The 20052-nt window shown below is 35.0% G+C and overlaps 2 protein-coding genes and 1 pseudogene across 6 annotated transcripts; all 3 read left to right on the top strand.

Moving 5' to 3' along the window:
- The first annotated feature begins 426 nt into the window (after positions 1 to 426).
- LOC111997464 (uncharacterized) lies at positions 427 to 5230 on the top strand (annotated as a pseudogene).
- A 3066-nt stretch (positions 5231 to 8296) lies between these two features.
- On the top strand, positions 8297 to 13068 carry LOC112039641 (uncharacterized). Of its 5 annotated transcripts, none has more exons than XM_024072528.2 (5): positions 8297 to 8426; positions 9455 to 10328; positions 10853 to 11011; positions 11700 to 11969; positions 12569 to 13068. In XM_024072528.2, the coding sequence occupies exons 2-5, from the start codon at positions 9480 to 9482 to the stop codon at positions 12578 to 12580; spliced, it is 1290 nt and encodes a 429-aa protein (XP_023928296.1). In that variant the 5' UTR covers positions 8297 to 8426; positions 9455 to 9479; the 3' UTR covers positions 12581 to 13068. The 5 variants fall into 5 exon arrangements, with proteins under 5 accessions (XP_023928296.1, XP_065637957.1, XP_065637955.1 ...); XM_065781883.1 differs by lacking the exons at positions 8297 to 8426; positions 12569 to 13068 and adding exons at positions 8459 to 8631; positions 12181 to 12429; XM_065781882.1 differs by lacking the exon at positions 8297 to 8426 and adding an exon at positions 8461 to 8631.
- A 3038-nt stretch (positions 13069 to 16106) lies between these two features.
- Positions 16107 to 19400, top strand: LOC112039650 (calcium-dependent mitochondrial ATP-magnesium/phosphate carrier protein 2). Its single transcript, XM_024072534.2, has 4 exons — positions 16107 to 17062; positions 17761 to 18546; positions 18679 to 18769; positions 18927 to 19400. Exons 1-4 carry the CDS (start codon positions 16615 to 16617, stop codon positions 19117 to 19119), a joined length of 1518 nt encoding a protein of 505 aa, XP_023928302.2. The 5' UTR covers positions 16107 to 16614; the 3' UTR covers positions 19120 to 19400.
- Positions 19401 to 20052: the final 652 nt, after the last annotated feature.

Genomic DNA, 20052 nt, shown 5'->3' on the forward strand with positions numbered 1-20052 from the left:
AGATATTTTTTTCTCTCAATTCCTTTCTCTCTTTTCCTCTCTAGTCTTTGTCTACTTCTCTGTTCTTCTTCTTCGTTGAACTATACTCTCTTGTATTTTCTCTCTTCACTGTGTGTGATAAAACTCTTCAGTTCGCTCTTGATGATAGCTCTTTATCATCAGATTAAGAAACCAATTAATTTTTGGTGTAGGCAAATATTGAACTTCAAATCTCTCATACAATCTTCAGAAACTTTACCAGTTAAGTTATCTCGAACCCACAATGAAAATTGAATATAATGCATTTTTGAAAAATATTTTGACATATAATAGTAATATACTAAATATGTCATAGCGTAGGCCATCACCATGTCGTTTTCCTAAAATGTTAAGAAATTGTACTAAAGTAAATAATACTACGGTAACATGCGTAAGCAGTGGCCTCATCATTTCCATTTCCAAAACAAGAGTCGAGTAAAATACTTGGCTCCAAAGTCCAAAGGGCTCTGTCCACACACACTGTATATTTTATATATAGTCTTCAAATCCTTTGAATTCCTCCGTTGTTCCCTGTAATCTGAAGTACTTTGGAATTGGCTGGTTCCTTTTCTTTTATTGGGTACGCTTTTTATCCTCTCTTTCTTTAAATATATATATTTTTTTACATAAATCATCTAAAAACATGGTACGCCAATCCAATTCTATTCAATAAATCAGCTTATTGGTTAACCTGGGATCGATGGATCATTTTAATCTTCACGCCTGTCTGTTTGGTATTTAGAGTCGAAATAGTTACACTGGAGGGGTGTTTTCATGCTCCTTCCTCGTACAGAGTATATCTTTTTTTTTTTTTTTTTAATTGAGAAACAGAGTATATCAAATGTTCGCTCGCTTTTCTCTGTGAATGATTACCATTTTTTTTTTTTTTTTGGTATTCCTCGTACAGAGTATATCTTTTTTTTTTTTTTTTTAATTGAGAAACAGAGTATATCAAATGTTCGCTCGCTTTTCTCTGTGAATGATTACCATTTTTTTTTTTTTTTTGGTATTTCAAAATAACCCACATGTAATTTGGGCATCAACATCAATATTCATTTAATTTACTAATTGCCCATTTATATTTTTATCAATTTTAGTTGTTTCTCTATAGTCTGGTGCCGTTGTGCGGTCAACCATTGTGTAGGATAGGAAAGTGTGTTGGAAAAAAAAGAATTTACTTGATTTGAGGTAGTCACTCTCCAAAAGAAGAAAGGGTGATTAGGAAGAGAGCTTAGAAAGGATTTTGCATCAACAAAAGCTCAAGATTGTCTCTTTACCCAACTAATTAATTGTACAACAACTAGTGACTAACTAACAAACAATTCTTGGGGTTGTCTTGCTCTTTGTTCCTGATATTATCCTTGCATACACATGCTTTCGAATTTCCACACATGTCCTTCTTAGTTGGGTTGAGCTGGACTTGTTGCACTCGATTTGGGTTCATTATACAAATCTAATATATTATATAGATAATTTCGGCCCTTGCCTTTTTTGTGATTTCCTTCTTTTTGTTAGTTTCCTCTAATGTGGAAAGAAACGGACTGCAGGAAGGACACAATTTCAAATGATAATTATAATCTTGATTGATATTGCCAATTCTGAGACAAACAAATTGTTTAATTCCAACATGCTCTCTTTTGGTACCGCTTACTTACCTAATATTGTTTATGCTATGTTTGGTTGGAGTTATTTTGGGATGTGGAAAAAAAATAGTGAAAAATATGAGAGAAAATAGATGGGAATGGTGTTTGGTTGAAAGGAGGACGGGAGAAAATTGACGGAGTACTACTATTTTCACTTTGAACCCACCAAAATTGGAGAGAAAATAAGAATGAAAATGAAGAGCGAAAGCTCATTGGCATTTTGGACAAAATTAACCTTCCATGTTGAACAAAAAAGTTGAACTAGCCAATGCCACGCTCACAAGCTCATTCGCTCTTCACCCAGCCATGTTCAAAAAATTGATATTGTTTTTGTCTTTTTTCTCTTGGCTATTCACCTAGCCACGATCAAGAAGTTATCATTCTTCTTTATTTATTTAGGTTTCTTTTCACGCCAGTTTTTATTTATTTATTTAAATTTTAAGAAAAAAGTTTTGATTTTTAAACTTCTTGTGATTTTTTATTATACTTTTTTTTTATGAAGTATTCATTGATACATAAATTTTTAATAATAATATAATTTATTACTTTTGTTTTATCTAAAAGGGACATAATAGTAAGTTTTTACCAATTCTATTTTCTATTTTCTCATTTTTCTTCTCAATCAAATAAAAAAAGTTGTCAATCCCTCAATTTTTCCACCCTTTCAAGTAAACACATTTGAGAGAAAGTTAAATTTCTTTTATTCTTCTACTTTTCTATCCCTACAACATTTTTTATACTCCCACTTTTTTACCCTTCCAACCAATGGATCCTAGTCTTATTTATTTATTTACATTATATGTGGGTTTCACTTGTTTTTTTTCAGAGATGATTGTTGAGCTTATTATTTGAGAATCTTTGGTTTTATTTTATGACACAGTTTGTTTTGGGCAGAAAAACATGCTTCACTATTTTCGAGTTCCGTTGGCAATACTATTACTGGCATTAAGCATAACTTGCTCACATGCTTTCCGGAAATATAGACATCCTGAGATAAAATCTGCAGTTTTCCTATCCCCTAAGTTTGTGCTGGATCAAGGATCAGTGGTGAACAAATATTACCACGATATTGACTTCCCAAGAGGTCATATTGCTATCAAGGGTTTCAATGCTGAAGTAGTTGATGAAGCAGGGCATCCTGTCCCTCTTCACGAAACTTATCTCCACCACTGGGTCCTTAGAAGATATTATCAACGTCTAAATGCAACAAATCCTGAGCATGATGACCACAAACATAACCAACCTGATCATATTCTTGTGAGGAACAGTGGAATATGCAATAATTCTGGTGGCCAGTATTATGGCCTCGGATCTGAAACACGAGGAACAAACACAGATGTACCACATCCTTACGGAATAGAGGTTGGTAATTCTGCTGATATTCCTGCAGGGTATGAGGAGGGGTGGATCCGTGGATGCTTAATGTCCACGCAATTGATACTCGGGGTGTGGAAGATAAGTTGGGATGCACCGAATGCAGGTGTGATCTATATAACGTTACAAAGGATGAATACGGCCGGCCCTTGAGGCCGGACTATATAGGAGGTTTAAGATGTTGCTATGATCTCACTCAATGCAGATTGAGAGAAGTCTCTGAGGGTGCTCAGAGAAACCTTTACATGAGATACACGGTGAAGTGGATTGATTGGGATGAATTTATTGTGCCTGTCAAGATTTATATATTGGATGTCACTGATTCTTGGAAACAATTGGACAATTCAACAGGACAAAGTTCAGAACATGAATGCCATGTAGGTGAACCTCTCTACAATTATATAATACTCTCCTAATATATTGATATAAACAATATTTGTAATTACTGATCTCTCTCCCTCCCTCTCTCACACACACATATACTCTTCTGAATAAGGATATGAAAGTAGAAATTAGATTAAAATTGGCTATATTACAATTTTGGTTCACGAAATATATGTTCATTGCAACTTTTTAATAATGTAATTTAATGGAATAGGTGTCTATTTCCTGTGAACTTGAGCTTTCCACCTCTCTTTTATGAGTAAATTTTTGTTATGGCTGCATCTTAGTGAGCTTTCTGTTTTTTAATATCTCACCCTTAATCATCTTGAAGTGTAAGTTTCAAAAATCAAGTTGTACAAAATTGAAATTTCATTGGACCGATCTGTATTCTGTTGCATTGTTAGTATTTTTGGTTAATTCAATATGCTTTCTATGAGACTCAATAACAGAACTTCTTTGGTACAGGTTGAGTATGACGTTGAGTCTTGTAGTGCATCTGGTATGGCCGATAATAGGTGCACTGACTCCAAAAGGACAAGCCTCGTTTTGCCAACTGGTGGCTATATCGTCTACGGTGTGGCCCATCAACATTCGGGGGGTATCGGTTCAACTCTTTATGGAGAGGTGATTCAGCACTTACCTTATCTGTTTGTAGTGATATGAGTGCCACATTTCTAATTTTCTTTGTTATTTGGTATGTCAGTAATGATCTCTTGTGGAATATCATACGACTTACCTGATTTGATGATCTTCTATGGAGAGTATCAGGGATTGTCACTCTCACAAGCTAGCAAAAGTAGTTCACACGCATTCATATTTTCTCCGTACTTTATGTATCCATATATTTATGACATCAACTAGATTTGGATTTGTAGCAACAATATTTTTAATTTAGTTAGACTGAATAACCTATTGTAAAGATATTTTATAACTCACGACAAAATCTCATGTTGTATTAGGCTATGAACTTCATCTTGATCTGCATATGCTCTATATACATTTTTTTTTTGGGGTTCAAAATTTAATTGTTCCTCTAGCTCGGGATTAGTTATTTGATTTCATCTTTCCTTTCAATCATCTAGTTCCACAAATATGTGAAAATTATGTGAAACTTTTTGTCATATTTTGAGGAGTTTAATAATGTAAAAGCTTCTTTTGCTCATGCTTTTGTGTGGAGTTTCAGGATGGACGAGTTTTATGTTCTTCAATACCAACTTATGGACAGGGTAAGGAAGCAGGAAATGAGGCTGGTTATATCGTAGGAATGTCCACTTGTTATCCTCAACCCGGCTCTGTGAAGATAAACGTTGGGGAGACTCTGATTCTGGAATCTAATTACAATAGCGCTCAGAGGCACACAGGAGTCATGGGGCTCTTCTACATTTTGGTTGCAGACCAATTGCCAAAGCCTAGGCTTTCCCTACGAGTTCCAACTGCAAAGAAAGTTAATAAGGTATAAGCACTTGCATTGATGTAGAATGCAAATGATAATAAATAAAGCAGCTGTCTGATTGACAAGGATCGATGGATGCGTTGATCAATTATATTTCGGATGCGTTGATCAATTATATTTCACCTATAGTGAAGTTTCTTCAACAATGCTTAGCAGTATGTCAATAGAAATAAGGCTGCTGGATTCTTAATGAATTGTTATTCCATGAATACTTTATGTGCCTAGTCCCCACTAAGAGAGAGAGAGAGTACTACCTGTATAATAATATATGTAGATTCCACCGCCTTTTAGATATATAAAAATAAATTTTACAATTAGTAGTGTAACTTTTTGAAGTAGTGGTTTCAAGTTCTTGTTATGGGTCTTTCTTCTTCTTGTTCTTCTTTCGTGATTGCTTTTCTCCCTCCGTATAGGATTGCTTTCTATGATGTAGCTGCAGATGTCATGAAAGTCTTTTTAATTTTATTTTCAAGGTATATGCATAGTGGAGATCTGGCAAGATAATAGCATCCTCATCATAAATGGCTCTTTGTCATTCACGATCAACCCTACTATCTCTTATCTCTGATCATTCTCAAATGATATTTATATTTGTTGGACCTATCACCACTTATGGCCCGTTTGGATTGAGGGGAAGGGAGGAGGGAGGAGGATTAAAGTAGAGCTGGTCGAAAATTAATGAAAGTATTGTTGTAAAAACTGTACACGCATTATTTTTTGAACTAAAATCATATATTGAAGTCACAATTTCAATTCAAAAAGTTTTGAATTGAAATCTTGAGTTTTGAACTAAAATCGTGACTTTAAGACACATTTTTTTATTTTAAAGCGTAATTGTGTGTGCCTTGTGTGTAATATGGTAGTGTGTAATAGACATTTCCCATTCAAATCAACCATCCTTAAATATGAAATCCAATCATTCTTATGAGGCTTAGGTTAGAGATACAATATCAAAGTTAACTTAATTCTTAATTTCAAAGAGGAACAAATACATGTAGTTGGTCCAAAAACTATTTTATTAAAAATCTTGTATTGCAACTCATAATTAAACATTTTATATTTTTTAACACGTGCATTTAGCATACCTATTAACAACCCCAAATTATGTATTATAATTGAAAGTAACTATACAATAGTAAGAGAGCACAATAATGTCGTACTTCCACATCTTACATATTAGTAGATCTCATTAATTAAATTTATAATGCGACTCACTATTCATGTAAGAGGAGAAAGTAAAACACTATTGTATTTATAATTTTAGGGACACAATCAATTGCACTCCTAAATGTGCAATATGCCGATGTGTGCAATTGTGGGTGTGTGAAACTCCCTCTAGAAACTTGAACCTTGACCCTTACCCACACCACTTCTTAAAAACTTATACTTATAAAGTAATCATTATGCTAAAAGTAAACTAATATTCTAAAAATGTTACTTTAGCGTAAATAATTAATAACCTATAAAAAAAATCAGAAAAGAAAGGAAAAGAAAAGGCAGAAAAATCAAAAAAGAAAAGGCTAAAGGGCAGGGCAGCAGAGAAATGAGGAATACTCAATCCAATATATACCCCTTCTCTAGTCTAGATTCTAGACTCTAGATGTTGATAAAAATAGATAAACAAGGATTTAATTGAGAAGTGAGATGGTAGAAATAGAGAACACAGAGACACGTAGAAAAGTTAGTGTGTAACGTAACGTGAATAAAGTAGTGATGTTGACTTGAAACGTTGAAGGGACTAAAATTAATCCAACGGAGCTTGCTAGGCAGATCCCAAGAGTTTATCAAGAACACAAGCGGGCTTCGATTGAGCAGGCCAAATAAAGATGCATTTTGGTCTCCGCCTCCATCCAATTGGATTAAACTGAACTTTGAAGCTACACTAAGGGAGGAAAAAGCCACAATAGCATTTGTAACTGTAAGTAGAGATTCGATGGGCAATACATTGCAAGCAAGGTTTGACCAGTTTGTTCCCAACAGTCCTTTGGTGGGGGAAGCTAGAGCAACATGGAATGCCATTAGACTTCCTGCTGGAAAGGGCTATGAGAATATTATACTAAAGGGAGATGTTTGAAATGTCATTGAGCCACTTCGTAATGCAGATGTTGATCCCCATTGGAGTAATAAAATTTTATGTGATGATATTTGTATTTTGTAAAGCTTTTTACCAATGTAAAATTTTCCTTTGTTTGTAGAGAGGGCAATGTCATTGTCCATATTTTGGCCCAATGGGCTGCTTTTGTAAGTTGGATTGGGTCAATTCCCATCTCAAATCTACATTCTTCTATTTTGCAGGTGAGTGATGGAATTTGGCCTAGTTCTTTTTTTTTCTCCCTTGTTTCAAGTTGAGTAATAAAATATTTATTTAGGGAAAAATTACTATATCTGAGATTTGAGGTTTCCCTAAACTAAAATTTAAAAAAGGCCACACACATGACTCCTCAACCTCAACTCAAACCAAATTGTCCCTTTTCCTTTCCCAAGTCCGCAAAAGAGCTGGGCCACCGAAATTGCCACATAGATGAGGGTGGATATATATATATATATATATTTGTGAGTTTTGTCTAAAGTGCATTCTCTTCTCTATGACTATTATGTGTCATATTCATTATTAAAAAAAAAAAAAAAAAAAAAAAAACCAAAGTTACCAACCTCGTTTTTTCCTTCATAGAAATCAGTTGTTTTCTCATTTTGAGTTTTGGTAATTGTCTTTGTATTTGTTAGTCCTCCTCAATAGATCACAATCAATTTCAAAATCAAAATCAAAATCAAATGGCCTTTACATTACAATAAAAATGCCGTTTTAATTTGACTATTATGTTCGAGCTTGGCTTATTTAGTAATCAAGCCTAAACTTAAGGCTTGAACTTTGTTTGTTTTCTAAACAAACATAAATAAAGCTTCTTCTTGAATTGAGCTTAAGTTGTTCATAATTAACTTGGTTTATTTACAGTCCTATTTAGTGGTAAAAAGCTCTCATTGCCCTATTTATAGGTGGTTGTATGAATTGTGGGATTCAAGTAGTAGTACGCTCCATTGTTACTTGAGTGGTACTTGTAGTATCACACTATTGTTAGTGTCATGTGATGCAGGTCAGCAAGTTCACACAAAAAATCCCATTTTTCATTTAGAAAAATGTTATAAAAAAAAATGAAAAAGTTAGAAACGTTATTGATGAAAATTGAATATAATGCATTTTTGGAAGGAAAAAAAAAATTGACACATAATAGTAATATTCCAATATGTTATAGCTTAGGCCATGACTATGTCGTTTTCCCAAACTTAGATGTTAAGAAATTTGGACCAAAGTAAATAATACCAAGGTGACATGGAATCATGGCGTAAGCAGTGGCCTCATCATTTCCATCCAAAACGAGTAAAATGGTAATAATACTATAAATGACATTAATTTCTTTTGTCGGCTCCAAAGGACTCTGTCCACACACTGTGTATTTTGTATATAAAGTCTTTCAAATCCGTTGAACTCCTCCGTGGTTCTCTGTAATCTGAACTACTTTGGAATTGGCTGGTTCCTTACCCTTTTCTTTTATTGGGTACGCTCTTTCCCCTCTCTTTCTTTCACTATTTTTTATTATTATCAAAGAAACATGGTACGCCAATCCAACTCTATTCAATAAATCACCTTATTGGTTAACCGGGGATCGATGGATCATTTTAAACTTCACGCCTGTCTGTTTGATATTTAGAGTCAAAATAGTTACACCCGAGGAATGTTTTCATGCTCCTTCCTCGTACAGAGTATATCAAATGTTCGCTCGCTTTTCTCTGTGAATGATTACCAAAGATTTTTTTTTTTTTTTTGGTATTCAAAATAACCCACATGTAATTTGGGCATCAACATCAAGATTCATTTAATTTGCTAATTGCCCATTTATATTTTTATCAATTTTAGTTGTTTCTCTATAGCCTTGTGCCGTTGTGCGGTCAACCATTGTGTAGGATAGGAAAGTGTGTTGGAAATAAAAGAATTTACTTGATTTGAGGTTGTCCTCCTCCAAAAGAAGAAGAAGAAGAAAGGGTGATTAGGAAGAGAGCTTAGAAAGGGAATTGAGGATTTTTCATCAACAAAAGCTAAGATTGTCTCTTTAACCAACTAATTAATTGTACAACAACTAGTGACTAACTAACAAACTAATCTTGGAGTTGTCTTGCTCTTTGTTCCTGATATTATCCACATATACACATGCTTTTTGTTATTTGCACTTATGTCCTTAGTTGGGTTGAGCTAGACTTGTTGCACTCGCTTTGGGTTCATTATACAAGTCTAACATATTATAGACAATTTCGGCCCTTACCTTTTTTTTTTTTGTAATTTCCTTCTTTTTGTTAGTTTCCCCTAACATGGCTAGAAACGGACTGTAAGAAGGACACAATTTCAAATGATAATTATAATCTTCACTGATATTGCCAATTCTGAGACAAACAAGTTGTTTAATAAGTCCTTCATGCTCTCTTTTGCGTATTGCTTACCTTATTTACTTTATATGTGGGTTTCACTTGTTATTTTAGAGATGATTGTTGGGATTATTATCTGAGAATGTTTGGTTTTATTTTATGACAGAGTTTGTTTTGGGCAGAAAAAAAAAATGCTTCACTTTTTTCGAGTTCCGTTAACAATACTATTACTGGCATTAAGCATAACTTGCTCACATGCTTTCCGGAAATATAGACATCCTGAGATAAAGTCTGCAGTTTTCCTATCCCCCAAGTTTGTGCTGGATCAAGGATCAGTGGTGAACGAATATTACTCCAATATTGACTTCCCAAGAGGTCATATTGCTATCAAGGGTTTCAATGCTGAAGTAGTTGATGAAGCAGGGCATCCTGTCCCTCTTCACGAAACTTATCTCCACCACTGGGTCATTGCAAGATATTATCAACGTCTAAATGCAACAAATCCTGAGCATGATGGCCGCCAAAAAAATAAGAAACCTGATCATATTTTCGTGAGGAACAGTGGTATATGCCAGAATAATTCTCTTGGCCAGTATTATGGCCTTGGATCTGAAACCCGAGGAACAGACTCGGATGTTCCAGATCCTTATGGAATAGAGGTTGGTAATCCTGCTGATATTCCTGCTGGGTATGAGGAGGGGTGGCTTCTTAATGTCCATGCAATTGATACTCGGGGAGTGGAAGATAAGTTGGGATGCACTGAATGCAGGTGTGATCTATATAATGTTTCAAAGGATGAATATGGCCGACCCTTGAGACCAGACTATATAGGAGGTTTAGGATGTTGTTATGACCACACACAATGCAGATTGAGAGATGACTCTGAGAGTGCTAAGAGAAACCTTTACCTGAGATATACGGTTAAGTGGATTGATTGGGATGAATTTATTGTGCCTGTCAAGATTTATATATTTGATGTCACTGATACTTGGAAACAATTGGACAATTCAACAGGGCAAAATTCAGAACATGAATGCCATGTGAGTGAACTTCTCTACAATTATATTTTACTCTCCTAATATATTGATATAAACAGTATTTTTAATTACTGATCTCTCTCTCTCAAACACACACACACAATTCTGAACAAGAGATATAAAAGTATAAATTTGATTAAAATTGGCTATATTACACTTTAGATTCGTAAAATATATGTTCATTGCAACTTATTTCCAGAGTTTAGAAAATTACAAACTATTTTTTTGTTTGTTATTTTAATAATGTAAGTTAATGGAATAGGTGTCTTTCTCTTCTCTCTTAATGATCCTGTTTAAAAGCAAATTTGCTTGCTTCATTTAAGTTGTGACAATCTAGTAAATCTTGAAGTGAAATAAGTTTCAAAAAACATGTAACAATCTAGTAAATCTTGAAGTGTAAGTTTCAAAAACCAAGAACTGGTACAAAATTGAAATTTTATTCAACAGATCCGTACTCTGTTGCATTCTTAGTATTTTTTGTTAATTCAATACTCTTTCTTAATGACAATAGAATTTCTTTGGGACAGGTTGAGTATAACATTGAGCCTTGTAGTACATCTGGTATGACCGATATTAGGTGCACTGACTCCAAAAGGATAAGCCTCCTTATGCCAATTGGTGGCTATATCATCTACGGTGTGGCCCATCAACATTCAGGGGGTATCGGTTCAACTCTTTTTGGAGAGGTGATTCAACACTTACCTTACCTGTTTGTAGTGATATGAGTGACACATTTCTGATTTTCTTTGTTACCTGATATATCAGTTGATCTCTTGAGGAATATCATAATACTTACCCAATTTGATGATCTTCTATGGAGATGTATCAGGAATTGTCACTCTCACAAGCAAAAGTAGTTCACACGCGTTGATATTTTTTCCATACTTACTGTTTCCATATATTTATGACCAACTAGATAGTTGGATGTGTAGCTAGAATCTTTTTAATTTAGTTACACTGAATAAACTATTGTAAAGATATTTTACAATTCACGACAAGTTTGTGCCACTATAGTACACTTCTAGTGTACTTGCTTGGTTTTTTTTTTCTAATAAAATTTCTTATGTTACTTATCAAAAAAAAAAAAATTCACAACAAAATCTCATGTTGTATTAGGCTGTGAACTTCATCATGATCTGCATGTGCTCTACATACGTTTTTTTTTTTTTGGGTTTCAAAATTTTATTGTTCCTATAGCTCTGGATTAGTTATTTGATTCTATCCTTCCTTCCAATCATCTAGTACCACACATCTGTGAAAATTATGTGAAAATTTTTGTCATATTTTGAGGAGTTTAATCATGTAACAGCTTCTTTTGCTCATGCTTTTTTGTGGAGTTTCTTCTTTTGCTCATGCTTTTGTGTGGAGTTTCAGGATGGACGGGTTTTATGTTCTTCGATACCAACTTATGGACAAGGGAAGGAAGCAGGAAATGAGGCTGGTTATATTGTAGGAATGTCCACTTGTTATCCTCAACCAGGCTCTGTGAAGATAAATGTTGGGGAGACTCTGATTCTGGAATCTAATTACAGTAGCGCCCAAAGGCACACAGGAGTCATGGGGCTCTTCTACATTTTGGTTGCAGACCAATTGCCAAAGCCTAGGCTTTCCCTACGAGTTCCAATTGCAAAGCAAGTTAATAAGGTATAAGCATTTGCATTGATGTAGAATGCAAATGATAATAAATAACGCTGCTGTCTGATTGACAAGGATCGATGGATGCGTTGATCAATTATATTTCACCTATAGTGAAGTTTTCTTCAAAAATGGTTAGCAATATTATGTCAATAGAAATAAGGCTACTGGATTCTTAATGAATTGAGATCAGGCCTCTAAATTTTATTGGTTCTTTCAGGGTTGGGAGTAGCAATAGCTGTTGCTGCTAGTGCTTGCCAACTTTAGAATGATACAAAATATGGTTACCAGTCACTTGTGATGTTATTCCATGAATACTTTATGTGCCTAGTCCCCACTAAGAGAGAGGAAGAGTACTACTTGTATAACATATGTAGAATCTACCTTTTAGATATACCTTTTACAAGAGGAAGAGTACCTTTTAGATATATAAAAATAAATTTTACAATAAGTAGTGTAATTTTTTGAAGCAGTGGTTTCAAGTTCTTGTTATGGGTCTTTCTTCTTCTTGTTCTTCTTACGTGATTGCTTTTCTCCCCTTGTATTGGATTTGCTTTCTATGATGTAACTGCTGATGTCATGAAGGTCTTTTTAATTTTATTTTCAAGGTATATGCATAGTGGAGATCTGGAAAGCAGTCACTGTGAGATGGATAAGAGCGTCCTCATCATAAATGGCTCTTCGTCATTCACAATCAACCCCATTCTCTCTTATCTTTGGCCGTTGTCAAATTATATTTATATTTGTTGGACCAGTCACTATTTGTGGTCCGTTTTGGTTTGAGAGGAAGGGAGGGAAGTAAAGTAGAGTTGGCCGGAAATTAGTTTAATTTTCAACCAACTTGGCTAATTTTTGGCCAATTCCACTCTATTTCATTTTGCTCCCTCTCCTCCTTCCTCCAATCCAAACAAACACTTACAGATATGTGAGCCTTTGAATGGCATATCGAAAAACGTGATCAATTTGTTATCTGTTGATGTTAATGTCTTTATTTTTAGGACCATGTAGGGATGGGATTCATGTATTAGGAGTTTAAGGACGGGTAGTATCAAGTGCACTTTTCTCTAGAAATCTAAAACTTCTCAAGTTTTTGGGACATTTGAAGAAACGAATTTGTTTGTCTAAAATTGAGATGCCATCGCAATCATCAATGTTAGGATACACTTGTGAGTGAAGTCATACATTTAATAAAAATGACAATAGTAAATAGTTTATATAATATAGTTTGGCCACAAGTCATTGGCTTAAGTGGTGTTTGTATATGTTTTTATATCTTTGGACATACCATCCTTGACCTAACAATTTCTTTTATATCCCTCTAAATTCTAAAATGCCACATTCTTACCAAATCCCAAGCTAGACTTGACCTCAATCACCAAAATTCACCATTCCTTTTTTTTCTCTAACAACGGAAATCATTATTGCACTCACCATACACACATTATTATTTGAATTAGAATGTCACAATTTCAACTCAAAAAGTTTTGAATTGAAATCTTGTGTTTTGAATTAAAATTGTGACTTTAAGACATATTTATTATTGCACTCACCATACACACATTATTTTTTGAATTAAAATGTCACAATTTCAATTCAAAAAGTTTTGAACTAAAATCTTGTGTTTTGAATTAAAATCGTGATTGTAAAGACCAAAAAATCTAGCAGCCCAAGCCCACTTAGAACAGTGGGTTTGTACAGTTCAACTATGGCTTAAATCAATAGATTTGTAAGAGAGGGAATCAAACAACAAGGGTGGGCTTTGCCTGAGGATGGAAATAAAGAAGAAAGGCTTAATATTATAGAATATGTGAGCAAATTCCTAAGTACAAGATTGCCCGAGGAAGCCAATAATACACAGAAAAATACGTTGCTCACTCTCTTCTCTCAATGTTTTTCAATTCATTGACTTTAAGACATATTTTCAATTCAAAGGCCTAATTATGTGTGCTTTGTGTGTAATGTGGTAGTGTGCAATAGACATTGCCCCATACAAATATCAACCTTCATTAAACATGAAATCAACTCAATCTTTTAAGGCTTAGGTTAGCAATACAATATCAAAGTTACCTTATTTCTTAATTTCAAAAAGGAACAAATACATGTAGTTGGACCAAAAACTATTTTATTAAAAATTGTGTTGCAACTCATAATTAAACATTTATATTTTTTAAAATGTGCATCAGGCATACCTGTTAACAATCCCAAATTATGTATTACAATTGAAAGTAATTATACAATAGTTTGAGAGTATAATAATGTTATATTTCCATATTTCATATAATAGTGGATCTCATTAATTAAATTTGTAGTGAGACTTACTATTTAAGTGAGAGAAAAAAGTAAAATATTATTGTATTTATAATGTTAGGGGTTGCACCACCTAATTGTGCAATGTTGATGTGTGCAACTACGGGTAGTTATATGCTGATGTGTGCAACTATGGATGGTAAGTCACTAAATAGTGAAATTGGGTGTGACCATAGGGCGGACCTTGCCTACCCCACTCCACAAGAACTTATTCTTGTGAAATGACTATCATGCCAAGGGTATACTAGTATTCTAAAACATGTAACTTTAGCAAATTAGCATACTTAATTGTTATGGATGGCAATGGGGCGGGGTGGGGCCAAAGGATGGGGTCTCTGCCCTCGTCCCGCATGGTTTTGTTTTGCCCCATCCTCATCCCGCCCCGCATAATAGGAAAAGTTTTCTTGCCCCATCCTCGCCCCTCAGGGTCCTACAAAGCCCCATCCCACCCCGTAAAACTCTAATTCTTGTTAATTTGCCCCACAACTATTACAATTTTTAGGAAATAAAATTATATATTTCATTAATAAAAATATATTTGAAATTACAAATAAATTTATCCCCATCAAATCAAACTAATTTTTAGCAAAAATTGAATAATATTATCTAAGTATTTAACAAGACAATATCACAACAGAAACAAAAATCTCATAATATGACACAACAAAATAATCCAAACTTTTTTTTTCCTTTTCTTTATTTTTTTTATAACATCTTTATCTATTTCTAGAAACTAATATGAAAGTCCTATATATATATATAGACCTTCCTAAAGCAAGGGAAGGTCACCTGCCAAACTCTCATGGTTTAAGCCCATGTGAGGACTGAGGAATTGGCTATAACTCATAATTGTTTAAGTGGAATTTTAAAAACTGCTATCGCACTCGCGCAGCTACTTAGATTGCTTCGTCCCGAGTGCTTTGTTCCAATTTGTTCATGATAGAAAGAACTACAAATAACATGCTATTATGCTAAGAAAGAAATACAAATAACATGAGATTATTATGCTGAGAAAGAAGTCAAGAATTACAATTAACAGCGGCACTGGCACACAACGACACAAACACAAACCTACACACCTTTATCTCATAAAAACAGAAAACATGCTACTATGTTCATGATAAAATCTATTATGAGAAAGACGTCGAATGGAATCAATAATTTAATATTATATAAATTTACTTCTAATAAAGACAAAAGAAAATGTAAAAGTGATACGTTATTTTCAATTTTGATCGAGAGAAAAAAGAGGCAGAGAGTTAGAATAAAATAAACTGAAAAAATGTTTGTTTAAGTGACCATTTGGATCACGTCCACGTCCACATGTTTTGCGTTTCAATTTTTTTTTTTTTTTGGTTGACCAGTGCTTGGTGCACTTTTCAGAGGACATAAACAGTGTAAATAGGCAAATAAATAGTGTTTTTTAGTATGAAATAGGCAAATAAATAGTATTTTTTAGTATGAATAGTAATCGGAAATTTTTTTTTATTATTTTCAGTTTTCAGCAAAATAAGTAGCATTTAAACGCACTTTAAATAGTAAGGTTTTAGTATATGAAAAATTTACGATTTAACTCTTATTAACGCAGATAGATAAAACGGAGTGGGTCTAAAAAATTTAAATCCACCCCCACTCCGCTCTGTAGTGCGAGTCCAAAATCTCGCTCTATCCCTGCTTCACCACTTTTGTGAGGCGGAGCGAAAAGGAGCAAGTCAGGACACAATTGCCTAATTTATAACCAATAAAAAAAAAAAAAATCAGAAAGGAAAAGACTAAAAAGGCAGGCAGCAGAGAAATGAGGAATATTCAAATCCAATATGAAGTAAAGTAGTGATGTTGAAAAATATTCACAGAGATTGGAGGTATCCCTAAACTATAAGTGTAAAAAAGGCCACACACACGACCCCTCAACCCAAACCAAATCGTCCCTTTCCCTTCCCCAAGCCGCAAAACAGCTGGGCCACAGAAATTGCCGCATTGATTTGATTTGTACATATGTGAGTTCTGTCTGAACTGCATTCTCTTCTATATGACCGTGTGTCGTCATATTCATTAAAAAAAAGAAAAGAAAACCAAGTTGCCTACCTCGTTTTTTCCTTTAGCTGTATTCCCATTCCGAGTCTGGTATATTGACTTTGTATTTGTTAGTCTTCCTCAATAGATCACAATCACAATCACAATCAGTTTCAGAATCAGAATCAAATGGCCTTTCCATTACAATAGAAAGGCCGTTTCAATTTGACTACTACAAGTGGTAGTGATAGTGGTAGTAGTATTAGTCATAATTTAAAGTCTGATAAGAATTATCGGAGTGGTTGTTGGGAAAACGAAGATCGACTCAGATCAGATGGACGCAGCAAAGCCCACAAGAACTGACACTCAAAACCAACGGCGTCCGAACCCCAACCCCAACCCCAACAGCAAGAGCAAGAAGAAGAAAGGTGGACCCATTTCCATGGATCACGTGCTTCTGGCATTGCAGGAGACCCAGGACGAGAGGGATCTCAGAATCCGAGCTCTGTTCGATTTCTTCGATGCTGCCAACCTGGGATACTTGGACTATCCCCAGATCGAGGCTGGACTCTCGGCTCTCCAAATACCCTCACACTACAAGTACGCTAAGGATCTCTTCAAGGTTTGTGACGCCAACAGAGACGGTAGGGTTGATTACCATGAATTCCGTCGCTACATGGACGAGAAGGAGCTCGAGCTCTATCGCATCTTTCAGGCCATTGATGTCAAACACAGTGGCTGTATTCTTCCCGAAGAGCTCTGGGATGCGCTTCTTAAGGCTGGTACTCTTACTCTTACCCTGTTTTTTATTTTATTTTATTTTATTATTATTTTCATTTGAGATCAATTACAACATGCATGCTCAAGTATTCGATTAGGAATGAGGAAGATTTGTAATAATATACACGAGCCCCCCCAGGTACCATGTACAACCAACACATATAATAAGGTAAGTGTGATGACAATTAAATGCTGACCAAAAGATATACTAACTTGGATTTCATAGGATACAAGTAAAAGTAGGGAAAAAACAGAGGTTGGACAGGTGGACAGGATCACCTTAAATAGGATTGGCTGGCAAAATGAAATTATGTAATTAGGAAAGGATGATGCTATTGCTAGGATTACTATGGATTTTACTACATAACATAAGCTTGAGTTGAATTGATGGGACAATGTGAATATGTGGCTTTAGTGGTACCCTGTTCCCCATGGTGGTTTTCTTGTAATTTTATACTTGTACCATCCCAAACTTTGCATTCGCTTGCTACATTGGAAGCTATTGTTTCATCATGTGTTATTTGAACTCTCTTTATAAACTTTATGTGTGACTTAATTAATTCTAATTGGTGTTGAAATTTTTGTAGTGATGCAATTGATATGGTTTTCATGGTTACTATGGCTGCTTTTCCTCAAGCCTGTAATTTGGAGTATACCATTTGTTTTTATCTTATAAGCCCTGGTAGTTTCTGCTTTCCAGGAATTGAGATTGATGATGAAGAACTTGCCCGTTTTGTGGAGCACGTTGATAAGGACAATAATGGAATTATCACTTTTGAAGAGTGGAGAGATTTTCTTCTACTCTATCCACATGAAGCTACAATTGAAAATATATATCAGCATTGGGAAAGGGTATGCCTTGTAGATATAGGAGAACAGGCTGTCATTCCTGAGGGCATCAGTAAGCATGTTCATCGAGGAAAATATTTTATTGCAGGAGGAATAGCAGGGGCCGCTTCTCGTACTGCAACTGCTCCTCTTGATCGCCTGAAGGTGGTTTTACAAGTCCAGACAACACGTGCTTCTATTGTCCCAGCTATAAAGAAGATATGGAAGGAGGGAGGTTTCTTGGGGTTTTTCCGAGGTAATGGCTTGAATGTTGTGAAGGTAACACCTGAAAGTGCCATCAAGTTTTATGCTTATGAAAGTTTGAAGAATGTCATTGGAGATGGTAGAGGGAAAGACAAAGGTGATATTGGTGCTTCTGGAAGACTTTTGGCTGGTGGTATGGCAGGTGCGGTTGCACAATCTGCTATCTATCCATTGGACCTTGTGAAAACTCGCTTACAAACTTGTGAATGTGAAGGCGGGAAGGTTCCTAAGCTTGGGAAACTGACAAAAGATATATGGGTTCAGGAGGGACCTCGAGCCTTTTACAAAGGTCTTGTACCATCACTTTTGGGGATAATTCCTTATGCTGGCATTGAACTTGCTGCCTATGAGACCTTGAAAGATATGTCAAAGACATATATTCTTCAAGATACAGGTATGGGCCCTCTATGTTAATTTTCTGGTTTCAAGTTTGTCATTTTCTTCTCTTAAGCATTGTAATCTTTTTACCTCTGCATATAGATAAACCGAGAAAAATTCTTTCTAAAAACTTTGAACTGTCCTACAGAACCTGGCCCTCTTGTGCATCTAGGTTGTGGGACAATTTCAGCAGCACTTGGAGCAACATGTGTTTACCCCTTGCAGGTTATTCGAACAAGGTACAATATTTATGTGTGGAATTCATTGTTCTTTCTTGGGTTCAAATAATCTTTATTTATCATTATCTTTTCTACTTTTCCTTTGGCTCATCTGAACAAGCGATGCTTTATTTTAATGTGCACTCCTTATTGAGGTTAGTATAATATTGCCTTTCAGAATGCAAGCCCAACGTTCTAATGCTGCTGCTGCTTATAAGGGAATGTCCGATGTATTTGGGAGAACCCTTCAACATGAAGGTTATAGAGGTTTCTACAAAGGACTCTTTCCGAGTCTCCTCAAAGTTGTGCCAGCAGCAAGCATTACCTATTTGGTTTATGAAACAATGAAGAATAGACTAGATCTTGATTAGGTAGTGCTGCAGTTTTGCCCAAATGGTAACTAAGCTTATTCCAGAGTAGGAAATGGTGGTGCTGTTGATGATGAAGATAAAAAAAGAATAGGATAATTAATCAGGTAGGTCATATGATCATTTGAGCTGTATTATATATTGTAATCCCTGTCAGGGTACAGGGCACATAATTTTGTATTCAGATAGTTTTTCCCCATGCTTATCTGAATTAACTGTTGAGGAACATTTTGAAGTCTGACTGCAAGGTGAAAGATATATCCTACTCGTTCTTTTTCTATGCTTCTGCGGCTGTTTTTTTTTTTTTTTTCATGCTTATCTAAACCAATTTTTGAGGAGCATTTTGATGTCTGGCTGCAAGGTGATCAATGTATCTTACTTCTCATTCCTTTTCTTTGCTTCTACAACTGTAACTTCATGAAATTTCGTCTTTTTATTATTATTATTTAGTTTTGCTAAGTAATTTAAGGAATAAGAGTAGATGAAGACCATATAGGTGTAAGCCATAAGCTCCCTGCCAAAAGAGTATCTTGACTACCAAGGTAGCTTGGACGTTTATAAAGCTATCACCCAATTTCCACCTTATCAATACAGGAGGACACCTATGGATGCATCCAAAATAGATCCCCCCCTACTAAGTACATTGAGGAAGGAAATGAGTAGATAACGGCTTTATAAGTGCCTAATCTATCCTAATTCCTAGGAGTCAAAATGATTCTTTTGAGTTGGCATGGGAGTTTTATGTTTGCATATCTATCAAAAAAAAAATGTTTGCATATATTTATAGTTAGGCGTAAGTATCAAATTTGTTTTCCTAAAAAATTTTCTTGGTAGACTTGCAGGTTGGCAACATATCTTTTATTCACTAAATTGCTTATTGGTTACTGACATTTAAAATGATTGAGAGTGATAAGTAGACTTTGACCTTTCACTTTG

This window comes from Quercus suber, unplaced genomic scaffold (genome assembly GCF_002906115.3).
Source record: "Quercus suber isolate HL8 unplaced genomic scaffold, Cork oak 2.0 scaffold_282, whole genome shotgun sequence".
In the NCBI taxonomy this organism is placed as follows: Eukaryota; Viridiplantae; Streptophyta; class Magnoliopsida; order Fagales; family Fagaceae; genus Quercus; species Quercus suber.

Excerpts from the sequence above, each read along its gene's own strand:
- LOC112039641 (XM_065781883.1), top strand. The coding sequence starts at position 8,612 with ATGCTCCTTCCTCGTACAGA. Across the intron at positions 10,329-10,852 it reads ATTCAGAACATGAATGCCAT|GTTGAGTATAACATTGAGCC; the intron begins GTGAGTGAACTT and ends TCTTTGGGACAG. Across the intron at positions 11,012-11,699 it reads GTTCAACTCTTTTTGGAGAG|GATGGACGGGTTTTATGTTC; the intron begins GTGATTCAACAC and ends GTGGAGTTTCAG.
- LOC112039650 (XM_024072534.2), top strand. The coding sequence starts at position 16,615 with ATGGACGCAGCAAAGCCCACAAGAACTGACACTCAAAACCAACGGCGT. Across the intron at positions 17,063-17,760 it reads GGATGCGCTTCTTAAGGCTG|GAATTGAGATTGATGATGAA; the intron begins GTACTCTTACTC and ends TCTGCTTTCCAG. Across the intron at positions 18,770-18,926 it reads TTGCAGGTTATTCGAACAAG|AATGCAAGCCCAACGTTCTA; the intron begins GTACAATATTTA and ends ATTGCCTTTCAG.